General features: G+C 38.0%; 1 protein-coding gene across 1 annotated transcript in view; it reads left to right on the forward strand.

The window, feature by feature from the left end:
- LOC139718438 (uncharacterized) overlaps window positions 1-27,785 on the forward strand; it is a 162,846-nt gene that overhangs the window by 10,605 nt on the left and 124,456 nt on the right. The window contains 11 exon segments of the mRNA XM_071629910.1: window positions 3,458-3,577; window positions 4,900-5,163; window positions 6,978-7,247; window positions 9,440-9,580; window positions 10,285-10,548; window positions 12,405-12,674; window positions 14,877-15,017; window positions 15,749-16,012; window positions 20,307-20,576; window positions 20,990-21,253; window positions 22,073-22,207. Coding sequence (XP_071486011.1) covers window positions 3,458-3,577; window positions 4,900-5,163; window positions 6,978-7,247; window positions 9,440-9,580; window positions 10,285-10,548; window positions 12,405-12,674; window positions 14,877-15,017; window positions 15,749-16,012; window positions 20,307-20,576; window positions 20,990-21,253; window positions 22,073-22,207 — 2,403 coding nt within the window.

The following is a 27,785-nucleotide window of genomic DNA, read 5'->3' on the forward strand; positions in this document are numbered from 1 at the left end:
AGAATGGCTATGGGCCGACTTCTTGAATCGAGATCTAGTGGCCTAAGAGGTGAGGGAATTAAAGTACATGTAGAAGAATACTTCTCTTCGTTAGAATGGCTATGTGTTGACTTCATCTATCGAGACCTGTTGCCCGACAGGTGAGAGGGTGATAGTAGTACGATATTTGATCAGAATGACAATGTGTCGACTTCTTCTATCGACACCTATTGCTCGACAGGTGAGGGGATGATAGGATAGGTTTTCCCGGTCAATTTCATACTTTTGTCACTCAAATTCATTAATGTGCATTCAAATTCACGCAGCGGACGCGCGCGAAAATATTCGGGCATTCAGATTCAGAATCCGAGCGATCAATTTCATTTATGGGCGTTCTATTTCGTTTTCGTGAAATCAAATTCACGATTGGGCATTCAATTTCAAAATGCGAGCACAGACTTTCCTACTCGTGCATTCAAATTCATGCGATAGTCACGTGATAGTCCCAATGAGCTTGTTTGGAGCGTTCAAATTCATTTTTAGGGGATCAAGTTCCTACCTCGTGCAATCAATTTAACGAGGAAAATGGAGTAGACTTTTAAAAAAGGAAAAAGTGCCAACACAACCTATGAAGGCTTGCATATAGTGTTATTATGATTGTTTACAGGTTCTACATTGTCCTCTGCTCATGTATTCTTTGTTTTTCATCTCAATAAATTTCAAATTGCAATGTCCAATCAGCAGTGCATCCAAACAACACAACGATTAGTAATCATATTTCTTGATGATACTGCATGCTGACAACGCCCCAACACCAACCACATAATGACAATTCATCAATTTAAAGACAAACTGACACCCAATGATCTCACATAGTCCCGCAAAAGTAAATCAATATGACAGCAATACACAACAAACAACACGTATACAGTTTCAATATAGTCGAAATTGTTTTTTTTTCCTTTAAAGTGTCAACCAACCCACCGTATTATGCTCGTCTGTAGGCCTATACAGTGCCTAATGTTTGTTTGTTTGTTTGTTTCATTTTCCATCAAAGAAGATGGCTTAATAACCCATATTCAGCTGCAAAAACTGGTCTTCCATATGGGGTCCAGCTGGATGTTCTGCTCTTTGCGATGAATAAATGAAGTGGGATCTTTTACGTGTATGAGTTGTGACTCTCTAACACTTATGGGACCTCCATTTTATGTCCAGTCCGAGGGACATGTGCCTGTATATTCCTATTTGCTAAGCGCGAGTTCAAAATTGTCAATGAACAGGTGGACCTCTTCTGCAAAATAATCATCATAAATCCCAATATATTCAAATCCAAATGAGAAACATGCACACACGGCCCCAAACTAACTAAATTCGGGACTTCTTTTAAATTGAATGCAGTTATTTGGAACATGGTTGCCTATTTACGAATTTGAATGACCGACGAGATTCTGTCGCCAGCTTGACATGAATTTGAATGCTCATTGATGAAATGCGTGTTCCTCTCTTAAATTTGAATGCTCCGATAGTGAATTTGAATGCTCCGATAGTGAATTTGAATGCTCCGACAGTGAATTTGAATGCGCGGATAGTGAATTCGAATGACCGGATTTTGAATTTGATTGCTGATTCAGTGCTGCGAGCGTGGAATGCGTGAAATCGAATGCTCGGAATAGGAACTTGAATGACAAAAGTATGAAATTGACCGGGAAAACCTATAGTAGGATACGTATTGTCGTGGTCATAATGACTATGGGTCGACTTCTTCTCTCGAGACCTACTGCCCAAACCATTCATCGTTGAAGTTTGAGTGCAATCTAGCGCGCAGGAGATCGCGCATTCAACCACGTAACATTAAAAAACAGTCGGAAATTGCTTCGTGAAGATTGACAAACTTATCATTTCATTCTTAGTAGGAGAAATTCTTGTAGGTAGGTAAGATATTATACTTACATTTTCATATTCTTTGCAGCTGAGTCATTTTAATGTGTATATTTCTCATCTTTAATGACTGCGACATTTTCAATGTTACGTGCTGACAGATCACATCTAGAGGCGCTTATTTTTATCTTTTGTTTTCGTCTCTCTCTCTCTCTCTCTCTCTCTCTTTCTTTCTTTCTCTCCCCATTTCTTTTGAACAAATGTTAACAGATTCACCTCGCCCTGGAATAATCGACATTCTGCTGGAAGAGAAACTGGGCGAAAATAACCAACCAAGATTGGTCATAAACTGTCACGTCGATGAAACGATTATGCTTCATCCTCCATTGCATACTTTCGAAGTCAAGGTTGGAAAGAAGACTGTATCATTGTCAACCAGGCCATCGACCACTATATCGACAAGGCCTGAAAGCTGTACCGTAGTAACTTGCACTGGGACCAACGATCTCGGTTCGACAAACACTACGGAAACATATTGCCCTACAGGTGAAGTAGATTCAAATAAAATCATTCGCGTGCTTGTATTATAGATGTTTGTGTGTGCTTTACTTAATTGTAATGTACATGTTACATATATAATTATGTATAATACTTACATGTTATTTTCAGTCTCTTCGGCTCATCGCTATGAACACGTGTTGTCATTACGAACACCTCTGATAAAAGATCTCAATTCAATCTGTACTGTTTACAAATATACATGTACGTCTACCGGAAACTTGGTTACCTGTAGAAACGTCGCAAATCTCCTTGGTAAACAAGTGACAGTTTCGGGGAAAAGAGATAATAGATAAAAAACGTAAATAACAAAGTACACATTAGTTAAGAAAAAGCGTCTTTTCTCCTCCTCTTCTCAGTATTTGCCTATCAAACTTTAAAGAAGACAAAGTAATCAGAGTACGCAGAAAAAGGCTCCATAGCAAAGGGAAACAAGAGAGACAGACAGACAGACAGACATACAGAGAGGAAAAACAACTTTTTAAAAGGATCACTTGTCCAGCATTATGTCAGATACAGTAGTAGTTACCTAATAAATCAACAGAGGAGAATGTGAACTTAGATTTGACCCTAGAGGTCTACATGTTTCGAAGTGAAACGAGATTTTCTGAAAGTTAAAAGTGCAAAGGTCATATAAATCCCTTGGTCTACTAGAGAAATTAAAAAAAAAAATGAAAAAGAAATCGAGATACTATATAGAGGCTTGGAGATAAACACCCGTTACATATTTTACAGTAATGTTGAAGTATACATTTTAACTAAAAAAGATGTAATTAAATGGTAATTATCTGCGTGAAAGACTCATAAAAGTGGAATTGTCCAGTTTTACTTTGGGAAAAAAAGTGTAAAGATTTCTGATTGCCTATGTTAAGTTCTATAGTGATAAACGTTTTCCATCACAACTGAAGCTTCGTTTCAATATTCATGAAATCTTTCTTTTTTTCGTATATACTGGCACTCGAGTTATTATGAGCCTATGTAGCAGACAGTCGTATCTTCCTTATTTCTCCTGCCATTCACCCATTACACTTGATCTTGATAGATCCACCAGAAGAAGGTCTGATCTCAATCCTAGTGGAAAACGACACGGATACCACCAATGTTAACATCACCTGTTTCATCGATTCGTCGGTTCAACTCAAACATCCTATCAACATTTTTGGTATTGAGGTAAACGGTGAAAGCATGATCTCCTCATCGCAAAATGCGTCTGTCATTGTGACGTCACGTCAGAACAGGTGTCTTAACATCAGATGCACCGGAAGCAATGTCCATGGGTCAACGACCTCTCTTAGTTTGCATTGTCCCAGAGGTACGTGATATCTGACTTTCTAAACACAGATGATGAGTGTGAGCCCTTATGATTCATTCAAAAGATGGCCGTGCAAAGCTTAGCTGTTGCTAATCTAGCTCATGCCCGATTTCCCTAAAATCCCGTCAGCCATCTTTATTGTTACGAGAAAGAATTTACAGATGAACATTATAAAATAGAGACACACAGTTTAAAGGACAAGTTCACCTTCATATAGACATGTGGGTTGAGTGAATGCAGCAATATTAGTGGAACACATCAATGAGAGTTTGACCAAAATCGGACAATCCGTTCAAAAGTTATGCATTTTTGAAGTTTCTGCTCAGTCACGGCTGGATGAGAAGACTACTATAGCTTGTGATGTCATATGAGTACAACTATATAAAGAAAGCATAAAGAAAATTCAAGATATTCTCACTTTTCTCACATAATAAAAGAACAATCGACTTCTCTCTTTTAGAAGTCAGGGGGAATAATATTACCCCTAACATAAGTCAGTAACAAGTCGAGGAAATGTGCACTTTATTCAAAAAGTAAAGTTTTGTGAAATTCTCTTTTTATTTTCCTTATATCGTTGTACGTATGTGACATCATACACTCTAGTAGTCTTCTCCTCCAGCAGTGATTGCACAGATATTTTAAAAATTCATAACTTTTGAACGGATGGTAGGATTTTCCCTAAACTTTCACTGATGTGTTCTACTAACATTGTTGCCTTCACTCAATCCACGTGTATAATTATGAAGGTGAACTTGTCCTTTAATGTTACAATCTCCTAATCAAATTAATCGTATTGAAAGTTGCTCTTTCATTCTTTTGACGATGGTCTTCTTCAATACTTTCAAAGATGTAAGGCTGGTCATTGCGTCTATACAGTCATTAAAACAATGATGGATGACGGTCATCTTCCGGTATAAAACAACCAAGAAAATGATTGTTATTGGTAACTCCCATTACTCTTACTGCACAGTGACTATTTCACGCTCTATGAAGATTACATATTTCATTCTTTCCATCTTCAATCAACATTATAATCTTTGATGTTCTTTGCATGACCAACCAGCGTGAGTAGTTGCTTTGTTTTCATCAAGACAAGCCTATTACTCTCTCAGATTTCACGGCACTCGTACTCGCTTGTTTCTCTAATGTCTTTTGAATTAACACCCTTACAGATGATGTGATTAAAATCGAGATGTCTGACTTTCCGTCCGATGACAATGTGACGGTTGTCGTAATTCTGTGTCACGTGACCGAAGATTACCAGCCCCACCCTGATTTCCGCCAGTACGTGATTACAGCAGACAACCTGACTCTCTCAAGGGGCAGATCTACGTGGGTCTATCTCAGCCCTAAACCTGAGAAATGTGTCTCTGTCACTTGTAGCGCCCTCAACGACTTCGGTTTCATCACTGCGTCGGAAATTTATTGTCCAACTGGTAGGCGTTTGGTAAACACCAATATCATCCACAAATTTCGTGGATTTCACTTACGTTTACTCTTTAATAAGACGAAGAATGATATAGAGCCATTTCCCGCTTTCTTTTCACGACTTATTATGGTCAACTCTATGTCATTAAAAATGGAATAGGCCTGTATATTATGTTTCTTTCTCAGAAGCTCAAAAATCTCTGTCTATGCAAGCATGTTTAAATTTTTTTGTATACTACGCAAAATGAAGTGGTGCCAATGTCCAAGTAAACCTGAAGTTTCCATGGGATTTGCTTTGTGAGAACGGATGAAGATAGAGGCCATGAGAACTGAAAAATGCGTATCACTTTCAAATCACTTAATTAAAAAAAAAAAATGAGAAAGTCAATTGTTTCGTATTCTATTTGAGTAGAACTTTAACGTCCATTTACTTACGGTATTCGATTACAAATAAACACGGCGGAGATAACATGTGTAGACGTAATATCTGTTACATAACTTCTAAAATAAATATTAAAGATAATGCTGATACACGATGCTTCGTGGTGAAATGAACTACCATGTTTGTGCACTATGAGATAGGACTATTGATTTAAACGGGGTTTTACACTGACATTACCAGCATTACCAAATTATGGTAGCGACCATTTATTAGAGATTAGGTGAGAATAATGTGAGACATTTCATGGCGGGACGTTTTAATTTCGGTGTTGTGCGATCGTACACATCAAGTTTATTTCATCTTGGCATAAATTTACAAACAAGAACCACAATATGATGAGATTACAAATTGATGAAAAAAAAATACCACCATTTTCATAGCATGACAATGACCAGAGAGTATTATTTCACTTTTGATTAAAGCATACCTAATGATAATAACGATATGAATAATAACATCAACAACTCGGGACCTCCTGATTAATATCAACACAATCAACCACTATATCCCATCAGTGCCTCCCAATGCCTTGCTTGAAGAACTACTCTTGTGAAATATCAACAGCTTGATCACAAAAAGCCAAACGGAAACAACATATTTATGCATTGTTTCTTTTCCATAAATATATCTTGCTAAGAACAGGGAAGCAGGAATGACCAAGAAATTAAATAGGAAATATACCAAAGCTGCACTCTTAATGAGAAATTCATGAACTACTGGCTTCCGAGGATCCAGATATCAAAGTTCAAAAGTGAATAGAATTGAGGTGGCAAATGTACCACACCAACCATTTCTTAACATTACGTATCGTAAGTAAATATCTATAAATCAGTGTGTGCGTCGTAACAGGAGACAGTCATGAAATCAGTGATCACGTGTTTTCACCTTCGTCAGTTTTCGTGAACTTTCTGTGAGGAGAAGAAACAGTTAATGTGAATGATATGAATCTTTATTTCAATTTCACACTTAGGTCCTCCATTAAACGGCACACTGTCCATCAGGTTTCATGAGCGAGTAGACATTCAGAACCAAACATCCCTCGACATCGAATGTCACGTGATTTCCAAAGACAAACCCTTTCCGGCTATCGAGTCTTACGTCATCTCGGCTGATGACGTCATTTTGTCACGTTCTTCATCCCCTCGCACTACCATATCACCTCGTCCTAGATGGTGTATCCAAGTGTCTTGTGTTGGAAGCAACGGGATTGGCGAAACAACAGCATCTACGATATACTGTCCAAGAGGTAATATCAGGTGTAATGTCACCTGTAACAAGTGTGCATTATATTCTTTTAGATAGATAAAACTAAACTAAGTTTGAGGCATACACGCTCGAAATAATCACTTTGAGTACTTCTTAATTTGACTGTTTTCAAAGATCCACCTGTCGCCGATATACTATCTTTGGAATTCCATGAGGAAAGATTACCCAGCACTGCAGTCATCCTTTCCATCACTTGTCACGTGGATTCGCGAGACCAGCCGTTTCCTCGTCTACACACTTTCATCATCCAAACGGAGACTGGGACGGAGTCTAACTCCAGCTCTCTGATCCTATCTCCCCGCCCCGAATGGTGCATGAATGTCACTTGCATTGGTCAGAATGACTATGGATCGACTTCTTCTATGGAGACCTACTGCCCGACAGGTGAGGGGATGAAAGTAGTAGGATTCTTGTATTGGTCAGAATGACTATGGGTCGACTTCTGCTATCGAGACCTATACTGCCTATTACAGGTGAGAGTATGATATGATAGGATACTTGCATTGGTCAGAACGACTATGGGTCGACTTCTTCTATCGACACCTACTGCCCTAGAAGTGAGGGGATGCAAATAGGATGCTTTTATTGGTCAGAATGGCTATGGGTCGACTTCTTGAATCGAGATGTAGTGGTCTCAGAGGTGAGGGAATTAAAGTACATGTAGTAGGATACGTCTATTCGTTAGAATGGCTATGTGTCGACCTCATCTATTGAGACCTATTGATCGACAGGTGAGAGGATGATAGTAGTACGATACTTGGTCAGGATGACTATGTGTCGACTTCTTCTATCGAGACCTATTGCTCGACAGGTGAGGGGATGATAGTAGTAGGATACATATTGTCGTGGTCATAATGACTATGGGTCGACTTCTTCTCTCGAGACTTACTGCCCAAACCATTCACCGTTGAAGTTTAAATGCAATCTAGCGAGCAGGAGATCGCGCATTCAATCACATACTATAGTAACATTAAAAAACAGTCGGAAATTGCTTCATGAAAATTGACAAACTTTTCATTTCATTCTTAGTCCGAGAAATTCTTGTCATAGGTAGGTATAATATCATACTTACATTTTCATATTCTTTGCAGTTGAGTCATTTTAATGTGTATATTTCTCATCTTTAATGACTGCGACATTTTCCATGTTACGTGCTGACAGATCACATCTAGAGTCGCTTATTTTTATCTTTTGTTTTCGTCTCTCTCTCTCTCTCTTTCTTTCTCTCCCCATTTCTTTGGAACAAATGTTAACAGATCCACCTCCCCCTGGAATAATCGACATTCGGCTGGAAGAGAAACTGGGCGAAAATAACCAACCAATATTGGTCATAAACTGTCACGTAAATGAAACGATTATGCTTCATCCCCCATTGCATACTTTCGAAGTCAAGGTTGGAAAGAAGACTGTGTCATTGTCAACCAGGCCATCGACCACTATATCGACAAGGCCTGAAAACTGTTCCATAGTAACTTGCACTGGAACCAACGATCTCGGTTCGACAAACACTACGGAAACATATTGCCCTACAGGTGAAGCAGATTCAAATCAAATCATTCGTGTGCTTGTATTATAGATGTGTGTGTGTGTTTTACTTAATTGTAATGTGCATGTATAATTATGTATAATACTTACATGTTATTTTCAGTCTCTTCGGCTCATCGCTATGAACAAGTGTTGTCATTACGAACACCTATGATAAAAGATATCGATTCAGTCTCTACGGCTTACAACTACGTCTACCGGAAACTTGGTTACCTGTAGAAACGTCACGAATTTCCTCAGTAAACAAGTGACAGTTTCGGGGAAAAGAGATAATTGATAAAAAACGTAAATAACAAAGTACACATTAGTTAAGAAAAAGCGTATTTTCTCCTCCTCTTCTCAGTATTTGCCTATCAAACTTTAAAGAAGACAAAGTAATCAGAGTACGCAGAAAAAGGCTCCATAGCAAAGGGAAACAAGAGAGACAGACAGACAGACAGACATACAGAGAGGAAAAACAACTTTTTAAAAGGATCACTTGTCCAGCATTATGTCAGATACAGTAGTAGTTACCTAATAAATCAACAGAGGAGAATGTGCACTTAGATTTGACCCTAGAGGTCTACATGTTTCGAAGTGAAACGAGATTTTCTGAAAGTTAAAAGTGCAACAATGTCATATAAATCCCTTGGTCTACTAGAGAAATAAGAAAAAGAATGAAAAAGAAATCGAGATACAATATAGAGGCTTGGAGATAAACACCCGTTACATATTTTACTGTAATGTTGAAGAATACATTTTAACAAAAAAAAAAAATGTAATTCAATGATAATTATCTGCGTGAAAGACTCATAAAAGTGAAGTTGTCCAGCTTTACTTTGGGAAGAAAAAGTGTAAGATTTGTGATTGCCGATGTTAAGTTTTATAGTGATAAACGTTTTCCAACACAACTGAAGCTTCGTTTCAATGTTCATGAAATCTTTCTTTTTTTTCGTATATACTGGCACTCTAGTTATTATGAGTATTTGTGGCAGAAAGTCGTATCTTCCTTATTTCTCCTGCCATTCACCCATTACACTCGATCTTGATAGATCCACCAGAAGAAGGTCTGATCTCAATCCTAGTGGAAAACGACACGGATACCACCAATGTTGACATCACCTGTTTCATCGATTCGTCGGTTCAACCCAAACATCCTATCAACATTTTTGGTGTCGAGGTAAACGGTGAAAGTATGATCTCTTCATCGCAAAATGCGTCTGTCATTGTGACGTCACGTCAGAACAGGTGTCTTAACATCAGATGCACCGGAAGCAATGTCCATGGGTCAACGACCTCTCTTAGTTTGCATTGTCCCAGAGGTACGTGATATCTGACTTTCTAAACACAGACGATGAGTATGAGCCCTTATGATTCATTCAAAAGATGGCCGTGGAGAGCTTCCCTGTTACTGAAGTAATTCATGCCCGATTTACATTGAACCCTGTAAGCCATTATCATTGTTACGCAACAATTTATAGATGAACATTACAGAAAAGAGACACACAGTTTAATGTTATCATCTCCTAATCGAATCAATCGTATTAAAAGTTGCTCTTTCATTCTTTTGACGATGCTCTTCTTCAATACTTTCAAAGATGCAAGGCAGGTCATTGCGTCTATACAGCCATTAAAAAAAAAACTGTGTTGGATGATGGTCATCTTTCGGTATAAAAGAACCGGAGAAAATAATTGTTAATAGTCACTCCCATTACAATTACTGCACAGTAATTACTTCAAGCACTATGAAGATTGAGTATTTCATTCTTTCCATCTTTAATCAACATTATAATCTTTGTTGTTCTTTGCATGACCAACCACCGTGAGTAGCTGCTTCTCAAATTTCACGGCACTCGTACTCGCTTGTTTCTCCTATGTCTTTTGAATACCCTTACAGATGATGTGATTGAAATCGAGATGTCTGACTTTCCGTCCGATGACAATGTGACGGTTGTCGTAATTCTGTGTCACGTGACTGAAGAGTACCAGCCCCACCCTGATTTCCGCCAGTACGTGATTACAGCAGACAACCTGACGCTCTCAAGGGGCAGATCTCCGTGGGTCTATCTCAGCCCCAAACCTGAGAAATGTGTCTCTGTCACTTGTAGCGCCCTCAACGACTTCGGTTTCATCACTGCATCGGAAATTTATTGTCCAATTGGTAGGCGTTTGGAGAACAACATTATCATATACAAATTTGGTGGATATAACTTACATTTACTCTTTAATAAGACGAAGAATGATATAGAGCCATTTCCCGCTTCCTTTTCACGACTTACATATGGTCAGCTCTCTGTCATTAAAAATGGATTAGGCCTGTATAACATTATGTTTCTTTCTCAGAAGCTCAAAAATCTGTGCCTATGGAAGCATTATTTAACATATTTGTATACTACGCAAAATGTAGTGGTGCCAATGTCCAATAAACCTAAAGTTTCCATGGGATTTGGTTTCTTAGATCGGATGAAGAAAGAGGCCGTGAGAACTGAAAAATGCATATCACTTTCAAATCACTTAATAAAAGAATGAGAAAGGCAATTGTTTCGTATTCTATTTGAGTGGAATTTTAACGTCCATTTTAAATATGTACGGTATTCGATTACAAATAAACACGGCGGAGATAACATGTGTAGACGTAATATCTGTTACATAACTTCTAAAATAAATATTAAAGATAATGCTGATACACGATGTTTCGTGGTGAAATGAACTGCCATGTTTGTGCAATATGAGATAGGACTAGGAATTTAAACGGGGTTTTACACTGACATTCACAGCAATACTAAATCATGGTAACGACCACTTATTAGAGAGGCGGTGAGAATTATGTAACACGTTTTATGGCGGGACGTTTTAATTTCGGTGTTGTGCGATCGTACACATCAAGTTTCTTTCTTCTTGGCATAAATTTACAAAGAAGAGCCACAATCTGATGAGATTACAAATTGATGAAAAAAGACCACCATTTTCATAACATGAAAGTGACCGGGAGAGTATTATTTCAGTTTTTATTAAAGCATACCTAATGATAATAACGATAATAATAATATCAACAACTCGGGACCTCCTGATTAATATCCACACAGTCAACCACTATATCCCATCAGTGCCTCCCAATGCCTTGCTTGAAGAACTACTCTTGTAAAATATCAACAGCTTAATCACAAAAAGCCAAATGGAAACAACATGTTTATGCATTGTTTCTTTTCCATAAATATATCTTTCTAAGAACAGGGAAGCAGGAATGACAAAGAAATTCAACACGAAATGTACCAAAGCTGCACTCTTAATGAGAAATTCATGAACATACTGGCTTCCGGGGATCCAGATATTACAGTTCAAAAGTGAATAGAATTGAGGTGGCAAATGTACCACACCAATCATTTCTTAACATTACGTATCGTAAGTAAATATCTATTAATCGTCGATCTTGAAATCAGTGTACGCGTCGTAACACATACGGGGTATGACGGCTGAAACCTGAAGGAGACGGTCATGAAATCAGTGATCACGTGTTTTCATCTTCGTCGGTTTTCGTGGACTTTCTGCAAGGAGAAGAAAAAGTAAATGTGAATGATATGAATCTTTATTTCAATTTCACACTTAGGTCCTCCATTAAACGGCACACTGTCCATCAGGTTTCATGAGCGAGTAGACATTCAGAACCAAACATCCCTCGACATCGAATGTCACGTGATTTCCAAGGACAAACCCTTTCCGGCCATCGAGTATTACGTCATCTCGGCTGATGACGTCATTTTGTCGCGTTCTTCATCTCCTCGCACTACCATATCACCTCGTCCTAGATGGTGCATCCAAGTGTTTTGTGTTGGAAGCAACGGGATTGGCGAAACAACAGCATCTACGATATACTGTCCAAGAGGTAATATCAGGTGTAATGTCACCTGTAACAAGTGTGCATTATATTCTTTTAGATAGATAAAACTAAACTAAGTTTGAGGCATACACGCTCGAAATAATCACTTTGAGTACTTCTTAATTTGACTGTTTTCAAAGATCCACCTGTCGCCGATATACTATCTTTGGAATTCCATGAGGAAAGATTACCCAGCACTGCAGTCATCCTTTCCATCACTTGTCACGTGGATTCGCGAGACCAGCCGTTTCCTCGTCTACACACTTTCATCATCCAAACGGAGACTGGGACGGAGTCTAACTCCAGCTCTCTGATCCTATCTCCCCGCCCCGAATGGTGCATGAATGTCACTTGCATTGGTCAGAATGACTATGGATCGACTTCTTCTATGGAGACCTACTGCCCGACAGGTGAGGGGATGAAAGTAGTAGGATTCTTGTATTGGTCAGAATGACTATGGGTCGACTTCTGCTATCGAGACCTATACTGCCTATTACAGGTGAGAGTATGATATGATAGGATACTTGCATTGGTCAGAACGACTATGGGTCGACTTCTTCTATCGACACCTACTGCCCTAGAAGTGAGGGGATGCAAATAGGATGCTTTTATCGGTCAGAATGGCTATGGGTCGACTTCTTGAATCGAGATGTAGTGGTCTCAGAGGTGAGGGAATTAAAGTACATGTAGTAGGATACGTCTATTCGTTAGAATGGCTATGTGTCGACCTCATCTATTGAGACCTATTGATCGACAGGTGAGAGGATGATAGTAGTACGATACTTGGTCAGGATGACTATGTGTCGACTTCTTCTATCGAGACCTATTGCTCGACAGGTGAGGGGATGATAGTAGTAGGATACATATTGTCGTGGTCATAATGACTATGGGTCGACTTCTTCTCTCGAGACTTACTGCCCAAACCATTCACCGTTGAAGTTTAAATGCAATCTAGCGAGCAGGAGATCGCGCATTCAATCACATACTATAGTAACATTAAAAAACAGTCGGAAATTGCTTCATGAAAATTGACAAACTTTTCATTTCATTCTTAGTCCGAGAAATTCTTGTCATAGGTAGGTAAAATATCATACTTACATTTTCATATTCTTTGCAGTTGAGTCATTTTAATGTGTATATTTCTCATCTTTAATGACTGCGACATTTTCCATGTTACGTGCTGACAGATCACATCTAGAGTCGCTTATTTTTATCTTTTGTTTTCGTCTCTCTCTCTCTCTCTCTCTCTCTCTTTCTTTCTCTCCCCATTTCTTTGGAACAAATGTTAACAGATCCACCTCCCCCTGGAATAATCGACATTCGGCTGGAAGAGAAACTGGGCGAAAATAACCAACCAATATTGGTCATAAACTGTCACGTAAATGAAACGATTATGCTTCATCCCCCATTGCATACTTTCGAAGTCAAGGTTGGAAAGAAGACTGTGTCATTGTCAACCAGGCCATCGACCACTATATCGACAAGGCCTGAAAACTGTTCCATAGTAACTTGCACTGGAACCAACGATCTCGGTTCGACAAACACTACGGAAACATATTGCCCTACAGGTGAAGCAGATTCAAATCAAATCATTCGTGTGCTTGTATTATAGATGTGTGTGTGTGTTTTACTTAATTGTAATGTGCATGTATAATTATGTATAATACTTACATGTTATTTTCAGTCTCTTCGGCTCATCGCTATGAACACGTGTTGTCATTACGAACACCTATGATAAAAGATATCGATTCAGTCTCTACGGCTTACAACTACGTCTACCGGAAACTTGGTTACCTGTAGAAACGTCACGAATTTCCTCAGTAAACAAGTGACAGTTTCGGGGAAAAGAGATAATTGATAAAAAACGTAAATAACAAAGTACACATTAGTTAAGAAAAAGCGTCTTTTCTCCTCCTCTTCTCAGTATTTGCCTATCAAACTTTAAAGAAGACAAAGTAATCAGAGTACGCAGAAAAAGGCTCCATAGCAAAGGGAAACAAGAGAGACAGACAGACAGACAGACATACAGAGAGGAAAAACAACTTTTTAAAAGGATCACTTGTCCAGCATTATGTCAGATACAGTAGTAGTTACCTAATAAATCAACAGAGGAGAATGTGCACTTAGATTTGACCCTAGAGGTCTACATGTTTCGAAGTGAAACGAGATTTTCTGAAAGTTAAAAGTGCAACAATGTCATATAAATCCCTTGGTCTACTAGAGAAATAAGAAAAAGAATGAAAAAGAAATCGAGATACAATATAGAGGCTTGGAGATAAACACCCGTTACATATTTTACTGTAATGTTGAAGAATACATTTTAACAAAAAAAAAAATGTAATTCAATGATAATTATCTGCGTGAAAGACTCATAAAAGTGAAGTTGTCCAGCTTTACTTTGGGAAGAAAAAGTGTAAGATTTGTGATTGCCGATGTTAAGTTTTATAGTGATAAACGTTTTCCAACACAACTGAAGCTTCGTTTCAATGTTCATGAAATCTTTCTTTTTTTTTCGTATATACTGGCACTCTAGTTATTATGAGTATTTGTGGCAGAAAGTCGTATCTTCCTTATTTCTCCTGCCATTCACCCATTACACTCGATCTTGATAGATCCACCAGAAGAAGGTCTGATCTCAATCCTAGTGGAAAACGACACGGATACCACCAATGTTGACATCACCTGTTTCATCGATTCGTCGGTTCAACCCAAACATCCTATCAACATTTTTGGTGTCGAGGTAAACGGTGAAAGTATGATCTCTTCATCGCAAAATGCGTCTGTCATTGTGACGTCACGTCAGAACAGGTGTCTTAACATCAGATGCACCGGAAGCAATGTCCATGGGTCAACGACCTCTCTTAGTTTGCATTGTCCCAGAGGTACGTGATATCTGACTTTCTAAACACAGACGATGAGTATGAGCCCTTATGATTCATTCAAAAGATGGCCGTGGAGAGCTTCCCTGTTACTGAAGTAATTCATGCCCGATTTACATTGAACCCTGTAAGCCATTATCATTGTTACGCAACAATTTATAGATGAACATTACAGAAAAGAGACACACAGTTTAATGTTATCATCTCCTAATCGAATCAATCGTATTAAAAGTTGCTCTTTCATTCTTTTGACGATGCTCTTCTTCAATACTTTCAAAGATGCAAGGCAGGTCATTGCGTCTATACAGCCATAAAAAAAAAAAAAAAAAAAAAAAAAAAAAAAAAAAAAACTGTGTTGGATGATGGTCATCTTCCGGTATAAAAGAACCGGAGAAAATAATTGTTAATAGTCACTCCCATTACAATTACTGCACAGTAATTACTTCAAGCACTATGAAGATTGAGTATTTCATTCTTTCCATCTTTAATCAACATTATAATCTTTGTTGTTCTTTGCATGACCAACCACCGTGAGTAGCTGCTTCTCAAATTTCACGGCACTCGTACTCGCTTGTTTCTCCGATGTCTTTTGAATACCCTTACAGATGATGTGATTGAAATCGAGATGTCTGACTTTCCGTCCGATGACAATGTGACGGTTGTCGTAATTCTGTGTCACGTGACTGAAGAGTACCAGCCCCACCCTGATTTCCGCCAGTACGTGATTACAGCAGACAACCTGACGCTCTCAAGGGGCAGATCTACGTGGGTCTATCTCAGCCCTAAACCTGAGAAATGTGTCTCTGTCACTTGTAGCGCCCTTAACGACTTCGGTTTCATCACTGCATCGGAAATTTATTGTCCAATTGGTAGGCGTTTGGAGAACAACATTATCATATACAAATTTCGTGGATATAACTTACATTTACTCTTTAATAAGACGAAGAATGATATAGAGCCATTTCCCGCTTCCTTTTCACGACTTACATATGGTCAGCTCTCTGTCATTAAAAATGGATTAGGCCTGTATAACATTATGTTTCTTTCTCAGAAGCTCAAAAATCTGTGTCTATGGAAGCATTATTTAACATATTTGTATACTACGCAAAATGTAGTGGTGCCAATGTCCAATAAACCTAAAGTTTCCATGGGATTTGGTTTCTTAGATCGGATGAAGAAAGAGGCCGTGAGAACTGAAAAATGCATATCACTTTCAAATCACTTAATAAAAGAATGAGAAAGGCAATTGTTTCGTATTCTATTTGAGTGGAATTTTAACGTCCATTTTAAATATGTACGGTATTCGATTACAAATAAACACGGCGGAGATAACATGTGTAGACGTAATATCTGTTACATAACTTCTAAAATAAATATTAAAGATAATGCTGATACACGATGTTTCGTGGTGAAATGAACTGCCATGTTTGTGCAATATGAGATAGGACTAGGAATTTAAACGGGGTTTTACACTGACATTCACAGCAATACTAAATCATGGTAACGACCACTTATTAGAGAGGCGGTGAGAATTATGTAACACGTTTTATGGCGGGACGTTTTAATTTCGGTGTTGTGCGATCGTACACATCAAGTTTCTTTCTTCTTGGCATAAATTTACAAAGAAGAGCCACAATCTGATGAGATTACAAATTGATGAAAAAAGACCACCATTTTCATAACATGAAAGTGACCGGGAGAGTATTATTTCAGTTTTTATTAAAGCATACCTAATGATAATAACGATAATAATAATATCAACAACTCGGGACCTCCTGATTAATATCCACACAGTCAACCACTATATCCCATCAGTGCCTCCCAATGCCTTGCTTGAAGAACTACTCTTGTAAAATATCAACAGCTTAATCACAAAAAGCCAAATGGAAACAACATGTTTATGCATTGTTTCTTTTCCATAAATATATCTTTCTAAGAACAGGGAAGCAGGAATGACAAAGAAATTCAACACGAAATGTACCAAAGCTGCACTCTTAATGAGAAATTCATGAACATACTGGCTTCCGGGGATCCAGATATTACAGTTCAAAAGTGAATAGAATTGAGGTGGCAAATGTACCACACCAATCATTTCTTAACATTACGTATCGTAAGTAAATATCTATTAATCGTCGATCTTGAAATCAGTGTACGCGTCGTAACACATACGGGGTATGACGGCTGAAACCTGAAGGAGACGGTCATGAAATCAGTGATCACGTGTTTTCATCTTCGTCGGTTTTCGTGGACTTTCTGCAAGGAGAAGAAAAAGTAAATGTGAATGATATGAATCTTTATTTCAATTTCACACTTAGGTCCTCCATTAAACGGCACACTGTCCATCAGGTTTCATGAGCGAGTAGACATTCAGAACCAAACATCCCTCGATATCGAATGTCACGTGATTTCAAAGGACAAACCCTTTCCGGCTATTGAGTCTTACGTCATCTCGGCTGATGACGTCATTTTGTCGCGTTCTTCATCTCCTCGCACTACCATATCACCTCGTCCTAGATGGTGTATCCAAGTGTCTTGTGTTGGAAGCAACGGGATTGGCGAAACAACAGCATCCACAATATACTGTCCAAGAGGTAATATATCAGGTGTAAAGGCACCTGTTACAAGTGTGCCTTAAACTCTTTCAGATAGATAAAACTAAACTAAGTTTGAAGCATACACACTCGAAATAATCACTTTAACTGTGTAATTCTTTAATTTGACTGTTTTCAAAGATCCGCCTGTCGCCGATATAATATCTGTGGAATTCCTTGAGAAAAGATTATCCAGCACTACAGTCATCTTATCCATCACTTGTCACGTGGACTCGCGAGACCAGCCGTTTCCTCGTCTGCACACTTTCATCATCCAAACGGAGACTGGGACGGAATCTAACTCCAGCTCTCTGATCCTATCACCACGTCCCGAATGGTGCATGAACGTCACTTGTATTGGTCAGAATGACTATGGATCGACTTCTTCTATCGAGACCTACTGCCCAAGAGGTGAGTTGGTGGAAATAGTACGGCACTTTTATTGGTCAGAATAGGTACGGGTCGACTTCTTCTATCGAGACCTATAGCCAGTGATAGCCCGACAGATGAGGGGATGAAAGTAGTAGGATTGTAAAATTGCATTGGTCAAGATGACTATGGGTCGACTTCTGCTATCGAGACCTACTGCCCGACAGGTGAGGAGATGAAAGTAGTATAGACACTTGTATTGGTCTGAATAGCTGTGGGTCGACTTCTTCTATCGAGACCTACTGCCCTAGAGGTGAGGGGTTGATGATAGTTTAGGATACTTGTATTGGTCGACTTCTTGAATCAAGACCAAATGGCCTAAGAGTTGAGGGAATCAAAGTAGTCGGATACTTCTCTTCATTAGAATGACTATGTGTCGACCTCTTCAGCGAGACATATTGCCCGACAGGTGAGGGGATGATAGTAGTGGGATAGGTATTATAGTGGTCATAATGACTATGGGTCGATTTCTGCTCTCGAGACCTGGTGCCCAAACCATTCAGTGTTGAAGTTTAAATGCAATCTAGTGCGCAGGAGATCGCGCATTCAAGCACATACTAGTAACATAAAAAAAAAAATAGTCGGAAATTGCTTCATGAAAATTGACAAATTCTTGCCATAGGTAGGTAAAATATCATAGTTACATTTTTCATATTCTTTTCAGCTAAATCGCTTTAATGTGTGTATTATTTTCTCGTCTTTAATGACTACGACTTTTATAGTATTACTTGCTGACGGATCATATCTAGAGGCGTTTATTGCTTCTTTTGTTTTTGGCTCCTCTCTCCCTCTCTCTCTGGAACACATGTTAACAGATCCACCTCGCCCTGAAATAATCAACATTCAACTGGAAGAGAAACTGGGCAAAAATAACCACCCAATATTGGTCATAAACTGTCACGTAAATGAAACGATTGTGCTTCATCCTCCACTGCATACTTTCGAAGTCAAGGTTGGAAAGAAGACTGTGTCATTGTCAACCAGGCCATCGACCACTATATCGACAAGGCCTGAAAACTGTACCGTAGTAACTTGCACTGGAACCAACGATCTCGGTTCGACAAACACTACGGAAACATATTGCCCTACAGGTGAAGTAGATTCAAATCAAATCATTCGCGTGCTTGTGTCATAGATGTGCGTGTTTGTTTTGCTTAATTGTAATTTACATGTACGTATACAATGTATGTATAATACTTACATGTTATTTTCAGTCTCTTCGGTTCATCGCTATAAACACACGATGTCATTACGAACACCTATGATAAAAGATATCAATTCAGTCTGTACGGTTTACAACTACGTCTACCGGAAACTTGGTTACCTGTAGAAACGACAAGAATCTCCTTTGTAAACAATAGTGACAGTTTAATGGAAAAGAGTAATAATTTATGAAAACGTAAATAACAAAATGAATAATAGTTGAGAGAAAAGCTTCTTTTTGGCTTGTCGTTTATAGTTCAATATTTGGGTATCGAACTTCAAAGAAACCAAATGATTTAGGTTGCAATTAGGACACAGAGAAAAAGGCTCCATAGCAAAGAGAATAAGAGAGAGAGAGGAAACAAAAAATAAAAAAGCATCACTTGTCCAGCATTATATCAGATACAGAAGTAGTTGCCCAATCAATCAACGGAGGAGAATGAGAACTTAGATTTGACCGTGGAGGTCTACACATTTCAAAGTGAAACTTTACAAGATATTTTGAAAGTTAAAACTTGGTGGTGTCATAACTAAATCTCTCAGTTTACTAGAGAAGTAAGAGAAAGAAGGCAAAACAAGACGGATATACAATATCGAGGATTACAGACAAGCACAAGTTACATATTCAATTGGAATGTTCAAGTATACATTTGAAGAAAAAACTGTAATTTAATTCAGTGACATCTGCGTGACAGACTCATAAATGTATATCCTTATTCTATTCTACTATAGGGAGAGCTCTATGCTGTCAAAAGTAGCGTTCGGATTGTCGATGTTAAGTTCTATAGTGATTAACGTAATCCATCACAGCTGAAGATGTCAATGTTCATGAATCTTTTATCGTATATACTGGCACTCAAGTTATTATGAGCATTTGTGGCAGAAAGTCGTATCTTCCTTATTTCTAACGCCATTCACCCATTACACTTGATCTTGATAGATCCACCAGAAGAAGGTTTGATCTCAATCCTAGTGGAAAACGACACGGATACCACCAATGTTAACATCACCTGTTTCATCGATTCGTCGGTTCAACCCAAACATCCTATCAACATTTTTGGTGTCGAGGTAAACGGTGACAGCATGATCTCCTCATCGAAAAATGCGTCTGCCATTGTGACATCACATCAGAACAGGTGTCTTAACATCAGATGCACCGGAAGCAATGTCCATGGGTCAACGACCTCTCTTAGTTTGCATTGTCCCAGAGGTACGTGATATCTGACTTTCTAAACACAGATGATGAGTGTGAGCCCTTATGATTCATTCAAAAGATGGCCGTGGAAAGCTTACCTGTTACTGAAATTGCTCACGCCTGGTTTACATTAAACCTTGTCAACCGTTATCATCGTTACGCAAGAATTTATGGATGAATATCATGAAATAGAGACACACAATCTAATGTTATAATCTTCCATTACTACACAGTGATTACTTCGAACACAATGAAGATTGCATATTTCATTCTTTTCATATTCAATCAACTTTATAATCTTTGTTGTTGTTTACATCACCATCAAGCGTGAGTAGCTACTGTTTTCATGAAGACAGGCATAAATTCTCTAAGACTTCACTGCACTCAGACTCGCTTGTTTCTCTAATGTCTCCTGAATACCTTAACAGATGATGTGATTAAGATCAAGTTGTCCGAGTATACGTCCGATGACAATGTGACGGTTGTCGTAATTCTGTGTCACGTGACTGAAGATTACCAGCCCCACCCTGATTTCCACCAGTACGTGATTACAGCAGACAACCTGACGCTTTCAAGAGGCAGATCTCCGTGGGTCTATCTCAGCCCCAAACCTGAGAAATGTGTCTCTGTCACTTGTAGCGCCCTCAACGACTTCGGTTTCATCACTGCATCGGAAATTTATTGTCCAACAGGTAAACATTTGGTAAACAACAATATCATCCACAAATTTCGTGGATTTAACATAAGTTTACTCTTGAATAAGACGAAGAACGATGTAGAGTTGGTCTATTGTTTTCGATCATTTCCCACTTTCGTTTCAACACTTACACATGGTTAGCTCTATGATATTAAAAAAGAATAGGCCTGTATATTTTTCTTTCTCAGAAGCTCAAAAATCTCTATCACATTCGTGTTCTCCCCCAAATATAGTGGTGCCAATGCCCAAATAAACCTAAAGTTTGCATTGGATTTGCTTTGTTAGATCGGAGGAAGACAGAGGCTGAGAGAACTGAAAATGCGTCAATTTCCAATCACTTAACAAAAGAGTGAAAAGACAATTGTTTCGTATCCGATTTTAGAATTTGAGTAGAATTCGAGTGTCTATTTACACACGAAATTCAAATACATATAAGAGGGAGATAACACGTGTGAAAATAAAATGTACTACATAGCTTCTAAAATACTGTATTAAAGATAAGGCTGATACTTGATGGTGGAATAGACTGCCTGGTTTTGCAATAAGAAATGGGACTGGGAATTTAAACACGGTTTTTACACTGATATCCACAGCAATATATCATGGTAGCGACCACTTATTAGAGAGGCGGAGAAAAATGTAACACGTTTCATGTCACCACATTTTGATTTCGTTGTTGAGCGATGGTACACATCAAGTTCATTTCATCTTGGCATTAATTTACAAACAAGAACCATAATCTGATGAGATTCCAAATTGATGAAAAAAGACCGCCTTTTTCATAACATCCATTTCGGTCTGTCTGTTTTTCCAGACTTCGTACATGTAACTGGAATCCTGCAAACAATGTCGACAACGTACGCCCTCCTCATCGTCCTTTTCGTTCTCGGTGTTGTGGTGTGCGTCGTCACCGTCATGCAGAGGAAGATAGACACGCCCAAAGTAACAGGTTTGTCTGCAATCCGAGACAAAAAAAAGAATAAATATTTTTATACCAATATCCAGTTTTATCCCGGCTTTCTCTGGATCATTCTATTTGAAAACAGTTCAGAAACAGGCTACAATTTATGTGATCTCAGTCTTAGCTGCATTTGAGAAATCTAAAGAATGTACGCAAACTACCGACAAATGGTTATTCTTTGAAAAAAAGATACAGCCTTAAAGGATGGGCAGAATACATAGAAATTTCAAAAGGGAAAGCTTTCAAACTTCAGGACACACTTTGCTATTGTGAATGGAATGGCTATAATTCGGTGGAAGAGAGAAAAGTATTGAGCGCCTACTAGAGATACCCAGCAAGTACCCAACTCAAAGACATCTTCTAATTACCTCCTCATTCAATTCTCACTTAATTTAAATCGAAAACAATAACATGAAGATAGAAGAAAAGAAGGTATGAAAACTTCAGTATTGGTAACTCATTCCATATCAGATATAGAGATCCCAAATCAGCTGCCTAGATCAGAGCCTGTAAACGCGCAGTAGACCTATTTCTTATTTATTTCAATGTCATATTGACTTTATTTCAAGTATCATGAAAACTTTAACATTCGTTGTTTGTCGCCATGTATAGCCTTACATTGACGTAAACCATCTAAGAATCTTTTTCCAGTTTTGCTTAGAAATACATATCATCCTCTCTTTGTCATAGAGACAAGCATCTATGTATCCCTAAGTAATTCATGTATAGTAGAAGAACATATCAGTAACACTTTGCTGTTTGTAGGTATAAGTCATTAAACATTACATCACATGCTTCCCTTGTCTTTCAGATCGACTTTATGAGGACAAAATCTTGAACTGAAGACGCTGGACAATTAAAGGAAAAGACGACAAAGTGTAACGCACTTTGTAATCTCAGACATTGCAGGCAAAAGGACGACGTAGTCCATATTTTAACTAGGTGCTTGAATACACTTTATAGTACATACATCATAATCCAGAGCAGGCTCCTCTCTCACCCGTCCCGACACCTGCCTCGACGTCTCCAGTAGATATTAGGTGACTTGAAAGGAAACACAAGTCCAAATCTTAAAGGACACCTCCGGATGATTTTCAAATCTTTACATTTGAACAGCTATAAATTACTTATACTGAGGACAGAGTTTCAGAATTTATGATAACTGGAATGAAGAGCAAGAATATTCTCAAAATTTAGAACAAATTGCAATGAACAAGGATGATGACATAGGAGAGTCACCATAAGAATGCATGAGTTGGGGCTCAAGGAAGCAGAACAAAAGAAGAAAGCATGCATAGATTATACACAGGTGAACTCCCAAGCAAGCGGTATTGTAATGGAATTTAACTGCTACATTTCTGAAATATGTGAGCCTCTATGTCATCATCATTGTTCAGTGTAATTTGTTTGATGTTTTTCAAAGTATTGTTTCTCTGCTCAAGGACCACAATAAATTCCACAAATCTATACATGGAGTTGTCGATTTATGTACTACATGATGTGAAATTATGAAAATTGTCTGGAATGCTCCTTTAAGAGAAACTTACCAGGGAATCGTTATCCATCTGCTTTAGGTCTAATCCCATCAGTGTTTTCATTTTATGAGGGACCACCCGATCATAGCGAAGTCCAAAATCAAAGTGTGATATAGCTTGCACAAGTTTAAAGACATATAGTTGATAACATCTTTTCACAACTTTTGATAAGGTATACTTTATACCCCAATAATCATCCCGTTTGTAATGGCATTAAATGCTGCCATCTTCCAGTTGCGTTCAGAATATATCTGTTTATACGGGCGTAATCTCACCAGTATTTTCATGTGATTTACGAGGGACCAAACCTACCATGGCAAAATCTGAAATCAAAATTTTGTACAAGCTAAAGACATAGTTAATAACCTCTTTTCCCCACTTTTGAAAAAGGTACTTTATACCCCCCAAATCGTCCCGTTCTTATTTGCATCTACAGTCATGTTACAGTTCCGTCAAGAATACGTCTCCTGCAAAAGGTACATTTCCAGTTTGACCGTGATGTGAATACAGTATAATGGTATGACCTTCTAGTCGGCTGCCATTTCTTACTACAATAAAACCACTAGTGCTCCAGAGCCCCACCATAATTCACAGTCCCTTTCTTTAACTCAACCGTATCTATTTCAGCTGTACTTTTTTTTCTCTGTAAAGTATCAAATGTCTGGTTTATTATGTTCTTATAAACTAGGCGTCTACATAAGTGTGATTCAAGCGTCTGTACAATTTCCATACAAAGAAGTTCTTTCCATAATATTTTGCTTCACTTTGGATATAATCCTCGACTATGCAAATATTAATCATTGTTTAATATATTTGACTGCATGTATTGGAGCAAACAAAGGTGAAATTAATAAACTAATTCCTATGATTGTGTGATGTAAAATTCATAATAAAAACTATCAAACATATTTGTTGTTTTTTATTCGTATAAGTCATAGTAGTAGTAGTAGTAGTAGAAGAAGAAGAAGAAGAAGAAGTAGAAGAAGACGAAGAAGAAGAAGGAGAACAAACGGTACTTAGAGTGGTAGTTTTAAGAAGACAACATTTTAGTCATAATGTTATGAAAGCGATTTCTTCGTCCGAACTACACTCACGTATCATGCATGTCACATGGAGTTTTCGTATGTTTGGTTTCCGCCTGGTTTCATCCATTTCGTTTTGTTGTAATAATGTTTAGGGCACTGTTTTGTGGAGAGTTATAGTTAATTATATAGTTGATTTCTATGGTAAGTCTATGGTATATGGTCTATGGTAAATTCATAATCGATTATATCTTTTGATAAAACGGGGTCCAGAAGATGTTTGTAGCTATTGTACACTGGTATTATACAGCTGTAATTTTCCACCGCTGGCGGCGCAGGGCACGAGAGTCATCTAGGTCTTACCAGGCCAAGGAGGAATATGAAATGATTAAGTCGATGCATTCTGCAGTGTACTGTATGCAACTGATAAATTGAATTGTGCAGGAGGTGTTGTGTGAGCATTAAAAATCCATTACGCAATCGCACACTGCTGTGAAGTTATAATCGTCCTCATTTTGTTTGTGAGGGTCTTGATTTTACTAGCACAAAGGAATATTATACCATCAACTAAAATTATTTTGTTATGTAATGATACATTGCTTAAATGATTACTGGTAATACTTTTGAGTTCGGCTTGTGTGTTCACTGTAGCATGATGGATTTAATGTTTAATCTAATGATCAATCTCATGATTAGCTTTGTTACCACTTTTTTTCATTATTCGATTAATATCATCAAATAATCCTGACGTATAGTCTTAAATTGTAACATCATGACATTGTAAATGGGTGATTATCAATAAGAACACCGGCCTAATGGTTATGTAATCATTTAAATTTATGGCTGCACCTGTCAGTTCTGTGAAATCATTCATGACTAAATGAAAGCATGATTCAATTAAAGAGAAGTGTTAAGTATGGCGTCCACTCTATACATCGTGGCAGTTTATCTCCACATAAAAAAGAAAGAAACAGAAAAAAGCAAAAACCTTCACCATTACAGAGTTCAACCTGTGAGCTGAAAATGAGAAAAGATTCAAATCATGAAATCTTTGGGAGTAGTGACCTCGTCGTTGTGAAATATAGTCAGCAGAGAATACTATAGTGTGCAAAGTTACATTATCACTTCCTATCAAATTACTCTTACAACAGATGTGATGGAACGGTTATGTGTGTGTGTGTGTGTGTATGTGTGTGTGCGTGTGCGTGTGCGTGTGTGTGTTTGTGTGTTTATGAATGTGTAGATTTGTGGTTGAAATGACGGATATTCGTCACTATGAAAATGCTCTGTATTTCCCATTAATCTATAAATTATGACTGGGCAGAATGTGGAAAAGATTATGAGTTTGGAATCGTAGCTCCATGGTTAAATCTTAATACTCGATGAATGCTGGTTGTTGCATGAAATTGGGAGTGTTTTTCTGGGTTTCTGGTTATCAAAATACATAAACAAACGTTGTGGAATTTATGTTGTAGAAGATGTATAAAGTGTGTGTGTAATGGTGCGTGCGTGTGCGTGTGTGTGTGTCTGTGTGCGTGTGACTGCAATCCCACCCTTTCCGATTTCTTTTATAGTATGCCTCCTTCTATATGCTACTAGCCTGTAGAAGTGTACTAAAGAGATTAAACTATAAAAGAAGGAGGGACCGACAGAATATTGCAATTTTCAAGAGAGAGACGTCCTCATTGTTAGAAGAAACAAATATACCCTATCAATTACCTCTAACAGAATGTGTCTGTTGATCATAAATAAGAAACGTCATGCGCATAAAGTACATTACAAGCATTCTGTCAAATGCGGAAGTAAACCACAACTGGTTTAATATTTGAACGGGATGAGTAAAATGTATTTTGAAACTCAAGGAGAGGAAAGGGAGTCATTCACGTTGTACTTGTATCAAATTATGATTCTTTGGTTATCTTACAACGTGTCTGCTGACAAAGTCAATACGCACCGGTTCCTTTGTTTTGTTAGGCAAAGGAAAGAAAAACAATCTTCTCCATGATATTATGATATAACGGAAATCTTACATGTATGTGCTCTGTGATATCCAACCATGACTTGATGTCCCTATCCAAAGAGGAAGTTCGATTGATTTATTCATTTTATGTGGACGCGATGAATGTACAACCACAGAAGCGGTGAAAAATGAAGGAGATTACACGATTGTACTTGTCAATTTGAAACAACATAATGATTATTGCATTGATTTGTGCTAAACCTTTTTGAAGTATGAAGTGTTGCACACTATCATGGAATTTTACTCAGGTGTACTGATACTTTGTCGACTTTCTCAGATGGTGACGCTAAATTTGGTTATCAAATTGGTCAGCTCTCATCAGAAATACCCACACGTCAATAAACATGTACTTTTACACAACCTGAATCTTTAATGGTCATCTACATTGTATTATCATGTTGACAATGTAACAAGAATTCACACAAGTCGTGTTGAATTTTGAAACCAGGATGTATTGATGACACATATTGACATCAGGTTATTCGTTGTTACGAGCACACAGGAAACGGGCTTCATGTATACCTTACAATTACCGATTTACATCATTATCAATGTGTCATGGCGCAACTAAATAAAGTAGTTCCACATATGATTCTTCACATGGAAAGCCAAAACAATTACGTTCATACTGAAAAGTAGTTCTACATGTAATTGTTCACATGGAAAGCCCAAACAGCTGCATTCATACTTAAAAGGACGATGATAGCTTACACGTATTTATATTTGATATATCAACTCGCGCGTATGAAGGCCTAATGTTCGTTGGTCAAATACTATGAAATGTCATACAAAGTATACTAAACAGTAACTGCAAACGCGGATCAATCTTATGCAGGAATAATGTGCTGAGGTCGAATGGTTTGCAACTACCCAAGAATAAAAGACCGCCAGTGAAGGTGGATATCAGGCAGCTTGCCAAAATTTTAACTCCATATTACAGCGTAAAATTTTCGTTCTCATAGTGTCCGTCGATTCTGTGTGTTTTTTTA

This window comes from Diadema antillarum, unplaced genomic scaffold, assembly GCF_040938485.1.
Source record: "Diadema antillarum isolate AM-2024a unplaced genomic scaffold, OU_Dant_1.0 scf00000094, whole genome shotgun sequence".
Lineage (NCBI taxonomy): Eukaryota > Metazoa > Echinodermata > Echinoidea > Diadematoida > Diadematidae > Diadema > Diadema antillarum.